At 44.7% G+C, this 8,186-nt stretch overlaps 1 protein-coding gene across 1 annotated transcript; it reads left to right on the top strand.

Moving 5' to 3' along the window:
- The first annotated feature begins 655 nt into the window (after positions 1 to 655).
- Positions 656 to 7,598, top strand: ptpmt1 (protein tyrosine phosphatase mitochondrial 1). The gene is made up of 4 exons (XM_031900500.1): positions 656 to 1,125; positions 3,905 to 3,985; positions 5,066 to 5,257; positions 7,060 to 7,598. The coding sequence occupies exons 1-4, from the start codon at positions 982 to 984 to the stop codon at positions 7,201 to 7,203; spliced, it is 561 nt and encodes a 186-aa protein (XP_031756360.1). The 5' UTR covers positions 656 to 981; the 3' UTR covers positions 7,204 to 7,598.
- The last annotated feature ends 588 nt before the right edge of the window (positions 7,599 to 8,186 follow it).

Raw genomic sequence — 8,186 nt, 5'->3', positions numbered from 1 at the left:
ATATCGATTAGGCAGGTTAAAAAATTTGGTCGGATCGGGGACCACATCGGCTTGTTGATGTGGTCCCTGAACCAACTTCGCCTATTCCAGTGGTTATAATTCCCCCGATATCGCCGACCCGTAGGTGGGGATATCGGGAGAAGATCCACTCATTTGGTGACCTCACCCAGCGAGCGGATCTTTACATGTATGGCCACCTTTAAGGTCCCCATACACTATAAGATCCGCTCGCTTGGTGATGTCGCCAAGCGAGCGGATCTTTACCCGATATCCCCACCTACGGGTGGGCGATATCGGGTAGCAACTTGCTTTAAAAAAAAATAATCCGATCGTTTGGCCCTGGGGCCAAACGATCAGATTATATTTGCGGCCATGGGCAGTCAGTTCAGGGACCGCATCAACGAGCCGATGCGGTCCCCGATCCGACTGGATTTTCTAACCTGGCCGATCTATATCTGGCCAATTTCAGGCCAGATATCGGTCGGCCAGGCAGCTCGTTTCTTCCCATACACGAGCCGATTAGCTGCCGAATCGGTCCAAGGGACCCATATCGGCAGCTTCTATCGGCCCGTGTATGGGGGCCTTTAGAAGTTACAAACTCTAACCACGCCCCTATATGATAAAAGCCCTCCCTTCCTTATCTTAGTCACATGGCTATGACATGACCTCCACAAAGCCACTCTGTTCTAACTTCTGACAGAAATGCAGCTTGTTTGCTTTTATATAGACTCTTAATTCCGGCCCAGCTGTCTCTGCCACACACAGACCCAAGTCCAAAACCTTAGTACTGACCTCATTAACGCTTTTAAATCATTTTTTTAAAATTATGAACTAGGACATTGGGCTTTCCCTTACGCAAAATGGCGCCGTTCGCTTTCCGGGGTATGCAAGCGTTGAACTAGGACGATGTTCGCCCTGCCAGTAAGAAAGATGGCGGCGCCTACACGGAGGACTGACTGATGTTGAAACCTGAGAGAAAACATGTCTCTCGTAGCCCGTGTTGCATTTTACCCGAGCCTTCTATACAATGTGCTCATGGAGAAGCTGTCTAGTCGGAAATGGTACAACAGGATTGATGAGACGGTGATTCTGGGGGCGCTGCCTTTCCGAGGAATGAGCATTGAAGTGAGTGCGCCTGCGCCGAGTTGCCCATGTGATTTATGCGCCTTTATAAACTTTTATTGACCTTTATTATAGGGCGAAGCGCTTGTGTGGAGTCATTCAGGCCGCCTCTATAGTTACAGAATCACGGGCATGGCAGTGAACTAGATTCCCACAGTGGGCAGGGAAAATACATTGGGGATCAGGCCTCCATTTACCTTAATAGTAATTCCCTGAACACTGCTCATGTAGGTGATTAGGGCTCAGAAAGGCAACAAGTAAAGATTAGGGCCTTGGAGCCCTGCAGTTATTAAATGGGTTGTTCTCCTCAAATTACCTTTTAATATGATGTAGACAGTGATATTCTGAGACAGTTTTCAATTGGTCTTTTTTTTATTTTTGATGGTTTTTTTCCAGTTATTTAGCTTTTTGTTCAACAGCTCTCCATTTGGTATTTCAGCTGCTATCTGGTTGCTAGGGTCTTATTTACCCTAATAACCAGGCAGTGGTTTAAGGCTGATGCCACACGTGGCGTAGGGCTGATTTTTTCGGCAAGCGGAAAAACGCTTGCCGAAAATTCAGCCCTACGCCTGCTACTTGTGCCTGCACCCAAATGAATGGAATACGCTCGGGCGCAGGCACATGTAGCCAATATACGCATGAAAACACGAGAGAATGCAAAGTCTCGCGTTTTCATGCGTATATCAGCTACATGTGCCTGCACCCGAGCGTTTTCCATTCATTCGGGTGCAGGCACAAGTAGCAGGCATAGGGCTGAATTTTCGGCAAGCCTTTTTCCGCTTGCCGAAAAAATCAGCCCTACGCCTCGTGTGGCATCAGCCTAAACGAGAGATGGGAATATGAATAGCAGAGGGCCTGCATAGAAAGATAAGTAATAAAAAGTAACAATAATAATAAAATTGTAGAAATAGTTATTGGCTGCTGGGGTCAGTGACCCCCATTTAAAAGCTGGAAAGAGGCAGAACAGAAAGGGAAACAAATCAAAAACTATAAAAAAAGAAATGAAAACCGATTGCAAAGTTGCTAAGGATAAGGTATTTTATGTCACATTTGAATTTTGAAATTTTACATGGGGCTAGCTATGTTCTTCATTTCCCAGTGTGCAATGGCCATGTGACCTGTGCTTTGATAAACTTCAGTCACACTTTACTGCCGCGCTGCAAGTTGGAGTGGTATCACCCCCCTCCCAGCAGCCGATCAGCAGAACAATGGGAAGGGAGCAAGATAGCAGCTCCCAGTAGGTATCAGAATAGCACTCAATAGTAAGAAATCCAAGTCCGGCTTGGGACTCCTCCAGTTACAGTATGGGAGTAGGAGAAACAATAGGTTAGCTGAAAGCAGTTCTAATGTGTAGCGCTGGCTGAAAGCTCAGACTCAGGCACAATGCACTGAGATGGCGCCTACTAGTGCTGGGCGGTATGACCAAAAATTTATATCACGGTATTTTTCAAAATTATATCGGTATCACGGTATTTGACGGTATTTTTTTTCCCCATGCATAATTAGGTGACCACCCCAAACACCCGCCACCCGCACCCCCCCCCCGCCACCCCAAACACCCCCCCCGCCACCCCAAACACCCCCCCATCCGCACGCAGCCCCCCCACCCCCATGCACCCCCCCATCCCCTTCACATAAATATAACCCCCCACCCCACCCCCCCAAACACAACCCCATCCCCTTCACATAAGTATAACCCACCCCCACCCCAAACACCCCCCCATCCCCTTCACATAAATATAACCCCCCACCCCACCCCCCCCAAACACAACCCCATCCCCTTCACATAAATATAACCCCCCACCCCACCCCCCCAAACACAACCCCATCCCCTTCACATAAGTATAACCCACCCACCCCCACCCCAAACACCCCCCCATCCCCTTCACATAAATATAACCCCCCACCCCACCCCCCCCAAACACAACCCCATCCCCTTCACATAAGTATAACCCACCCACCCCAAACACCCCCCATCCCCTTCACATAAATATAACCCCCCACCCCACCCCCCCCAAACACAACCCCATCCCCTTCACATAAATATAACCCCCCACCCCACCCCCCCAAACACAACCCCATCCCCTTCACATAAGTATAACCCACCCACCCCCACCCATCCCCTTCACATAAAATATAATTACTGGCCAGGCACCCCCCGACAGCTCACATTGGTATCCGACTCTGAATGCGTCCTAGCGATGGCGCTTTTGTAGAGTGCGCGCGCTGACGTCACGTGCGCGCTGACGTCACGTGCGCGCTGACGTCACGTGCGCGCTGACGTTACGTGCGCACCCGGAAGTATTCAGCACACCGGTATGGGGGTATGTCAAAAATTTATATCGGTTTCAAAAAAAAAACCGGTGATCGGTTTTTACCGGTATACCGCCCAGCACTAGCGCCTACACACCAATATTACAGCTACAAATACATTTGTTGGTTCAAGAATAAAAGTTTAAATGGCAGAGTGAATTATTTGCTGTGTAAACAGTGTAATTTAGAAATAAAAACTATACCATAAAAATCATGACTTAACTATAGGTAATATAATATAAGACTTACAACCTGACCCACAACCTGCATCTGAAGTGTACCGGCTTTTCTTGTGGGTAACCCGTGGGTATCTGAACCGCTGCAGGACTCTAGTTACTGAGTCTGTATATTTTTTGCTTTGCAAGTTTTCAAAATTCACGGAAATAAATTTTTTTCCTCAACCTTACTAAACATGACTTTCAGGCACAAATGTAATCCTTTCGTTTTTCCTCTTTAATGTTTTTTTCAGTTAATAAAGGAGGAGAATGTCCGTGGGGTCATCACTATGAATGAGGAATACGAGACCAGACTACTATGTAACTCTGCAGAGGTAAGAGAGAAACCAAGGCTGTCAAGTTCTAAAATGGCTAATTCTAACAGCTTTTCAATTGGTCTTCATTTCTTTTTATAGTTTATGAATTATTTGCTTACTTCTTCTGCCTCCTTACAGCTTTCAAATGACGGGGGGGGGCACATTTACTAATCTACGAAGGTCCGAAAAACATCCGAATGCGTTTTTTCGTAATGATTGGTATTTTGTGATTTTTTGGTTGCCGTCGCGACTTTTTTGCGAATTGTCGCAAATTTTTCATCGCTGTCGCGAAAAAATCGTACTGTCGTGCCGAGTACGAAAGCGCTCAATACGAAAAAGTCGCGACAATTCGCAAAAGTCGTAACGGCTACAAAAAATTTGCGACGGTGACAAAAAAAAAAAAAAAATCGCAAAAAATACGAAAAAGTCGCAAAATGTTTGTTTCCAATCCGTTTTTTTCCCATTCGGGATTCGGATTCGTGGATTAGTAAATCTGCCTCTTATTTTCTCATTCAAATTTGTGCTTGGTTGCAAGGATAATTTGGGTCCTAGCAACCAGATATCTGCTGAAATTCCAAAGCCGCTACATAAAAAGCTTAATAATTCGAAAACCATAATTAATCTTAAATGATGGCCAAGTAGGTGAACAACCCCTTTAAGATGAAGGGTCAGTGTTAGTGGCCTGTATGTACCACCTTGGGCATTACCTACAATGGGCAGGCAACTCTCAGTTACTTACCTTTATACCCTGGGCTGACACTCATATTTGCTGACAGATGCACTGGTCTGAGGTACCATTCTCAGAAACACTGTGCCGCCATTTTTTCTGTGGTCCCAGCGATCACTTTTGGTTACCTTTGGCCTTAGGTGCCTGCTTGGAGAGTACTTGAAAAATGACCCCCGTGCCCTTTATAACAGACACTTATGAGTGGAAGTTTGCCTTTAAATTTCAGCATGATATAGGCAACTGTATTATGAAACAGTCTATTCTGCTTTCTAAGGTTAGTGGATCGCATTCCTTGCCTGTAGGGCCCCATGGAAAATAAACTGCCTTTTACTGATTTATTTTTCATTTATCTCTGTCATTCTTGGCTTCAGCAATGGCAAGCGATGGGTGTAGAACAGCTCTGCCTAAGCACTGTGGACTTCCTGGGGGTCCCGAAATTAGAGCACTTGCAGCAAGGCGTGGAGTTCATCCACAAGCACAAGGAAAACGGAAGCAGCGTCTATATCCACTGCAAGGCAGGCCGGTCCCGTAGCGCTACCATGGTTGCCGCCTATTTAATACAGGTGAGACGGATGGTCAGGTCTGGACTGGAATTCAAAATAGCCCCTGGCATTTCAGGTACACAGAGGCCCAAACAGCCCCCCACAAGCCCAATAAATAGTGACTGTCTATGGCATCTACAGCATCTCTGGCATTTGCCTGAACCCACAGATTGCCAGTCCGGTCCTGCGGATGGTATACATCTAACTCACTTTATGTAATGGGTAGATAAGTGCCTGTTCCTCCAGCACTATTTACTGCAGATATGCCTACTGTCACTGGTGCTTTTAAATGCTGCTCTGTACAGTAAGAGGCAGGAGGGGGGGCACTGGTTGTGGCATTATTTTTATAATTTCTAACAGTTGGTAGTGTTGTGCCGATGACACAGGGCTATTTTAGTCTCTATAATACTACATGTAATACAAGCTTAGTCTTTGGACATATTATGAAACTGCTTATCAGTCAGTTCCCCATTGGGTCCCCTATGCATCATAGCTCCCCCCCAGAAGCTGCAGGGCCATCTACCACCCCCTGCATATTACTTTTTACTTTATCTTTTTTACAAGAATCATGGTGCAGCTGGAAATTTGTTAGGAGGCGACCAGAAGTGCCCAACCTGGTTTTATTAAAGGATAAGGAAATGTGGAATCACTGGTGGGTGCCAAAATGTTAGGCACCCCCCAGTAATAAAGATGGCTTACCTGATACCCCAGGCTGGTGCTCCTGTTAGCAGAAAATTGCTCCGGGCTGTGGTACATACAGGCGAGCGATCCTCTTCCTTTCTTCTCCTTTCTCTATGATACCGGGACCCACGTATGTGCATTAGTGTAGAGTAAAAAAGCCAAATAAACAATACGGGAGAGGATCACTGGTCTGCATGTAGGTTTTTTTGCTAACAGGGGCACCTAAGTGAATACAATCACTGGGGTGTGCCTAACATTTTGGCACCCCCCAGTGATTCCACCCTTCCTTCTCCTTTAAAAACTGGGTGCATATTGGCATAAACCCTTTTTTTTGCCCAGGCCACACTTTTTTCTACCCGCAGACCCACCCAACCCCCCAGCTACCCCCGTGAAACCCCTGCCCTGCTTGGCCTATTTTTGGAGGAAAACATTCGGTAGGAAAGGCAGGCACTCCAGAAATCCAAAAAAGTAAAGTGGAAGCTCAAAATTAAAGTAAAATCAAAAATACTTTATCTTAATTATACACATAAGCCTTAAGGCTTATTTGTAGCATGTATGTGTATAATTAAAATAAAGTATTTTTGATTTTACTTTAATTTTGAGCTTCCACTTTACTTTTTTGGATTTCCAGAGTGCCTGCCTTTCCTACCAAATGTTTTCCTATGTGGCTCCCCTATGCTGAGGGTCTGGGGCATGAGCACCCAGACCAAACCTGTAAACGGGTAAGCCTGATCTCTACTATTATATCTTAGATTTATACCCTCTCTGAGTCTATTATTGGAGGACTTAGGGTACTTTAAAATGCTTTTTAGGTTGGGCTGGTGATCTGTAAATTCTTGGACTGCTGTAAGATGCCACAGACAGTCACTATTTATTGGGCTGGTGGGGTCTGTTTGTGCCTTTGGGTACTGGGAATGCCAGGGTTTATTTTTTAATCACAGTTCCAGACCTGATACTTTTCAGTATGGGCAGGTAAGTATAATTAGGGGGAAAATTCTGACAATAACATTGACTAAGGGTGTGGGCAAATTAGGGTGACACGTCGGGGGAACCAGTAATGTTTCATAGGGGATGCAGTTGCAGAGATAAAAGATAAAGGGAAAATGACTGCTGTCTTTTTGAGACATTTTTGTTTTGTTTAGAAACACGAATGGAAACCGGACGAAGCTGCTGCTTTTATAGCAGAAATCCGGCCTCACATCCTGATCCGAAACAACCAGAGGCAAATGTTAGAGCGTTTCTACCAATTGGTCGCAAGCTCTGGAGCAACGCAAAGTGGAGGATGAATGATTTCTATTATATTGCCTCCTTAGTGTGAAACTAACAAGAACACTTGCCTTGCGCGGTTGCCCCAGGAATGTCCGACAAGTGCAACCTGGTTCATCGAACTTCCAGTCAGGACCAATGGGCACGGATGTGGTCTTCACTTTGTATTTCCGTCCATGCTAGAGTGAATATTTCTGCATTAAAGGTTAAGTAAACCTTTGATGTAAAATTGACGAGGGAGCTCTTTCAAGCACTTTTGCAATTTAGAGGGCTGATCTCTTCTGGTTAGCGAAACATTAGAAACCTCAGATAACTCACGTCTTTCCTACCCAGGAGAATCAGATCAGCCCTCTTTCTTTCTCCTGACAACTTCCTTGACAAGGTCCTTAAAGGAACAGTAACATCAAAAAATGAAAGTGTTTTACAGTATTTAAAATATGTGTTGTTGCTCTGCAAAAAAACTGGTGTGTTTGCTACAGAAAAGCTACTATATAAATAAGCTGCTGTGTAGCCATGGGGGCAGCCATTCAAGCTGGAAAAAGGGAGAAAAGGCACAGGTTACATAGCAGATAACAGATAAGTTCTGTAGAATACAATAGTGTTTTATCTGTTATCTGCTAAGTGCCTGTGTCTTTTCTCCTTTGAATGGCTGCCCCCATGGCTACACAGCAGCTTATTTATATAAACTATAGTAGTCTTTCTGAGGCAAACACACCAGTTGTAGCAATGCAGGGCAACAGTACATTATATTGTTATTATTTTTATACACTTTCATTTTTTGGTGTTACTGTTCCTTTAACTACATCATGTTCCGAAAGTGACCAGCAGGTGCCGATATTGTAACAATGCATTTATATTAACAGTACTTTAAACCTTAGTATCTTGGAATAAAAAATAAAATAATATACATTGCGAAAGTACTTTAAAGATTTACTTATCCTTTAAAAAAAGGCCTATAACCAAATAAACATCTTTTGTTTGTTAGACCATCAGCTTCCATCTT

Source organism: Xenopus tropicalis, chromosome 4, assembly GCF_000004195.4.
Source record: "Xenopus tropicalis strain Nigerian chromosome 4, UCB_Xtro_10.0, whole genome shotgun sequence".
NCBI classification, from domain to species: domain Eukaryota; kingdom Metazoa; phylum Chordata; class Amphibia; order Anura; family Pipidae; genus Xenopus; species Xenopus tropicalis.
Note: the sequence above shows the minus strand (reverse complement) of the source record. Positions and strands in the feature narration are given on the sequence as shown.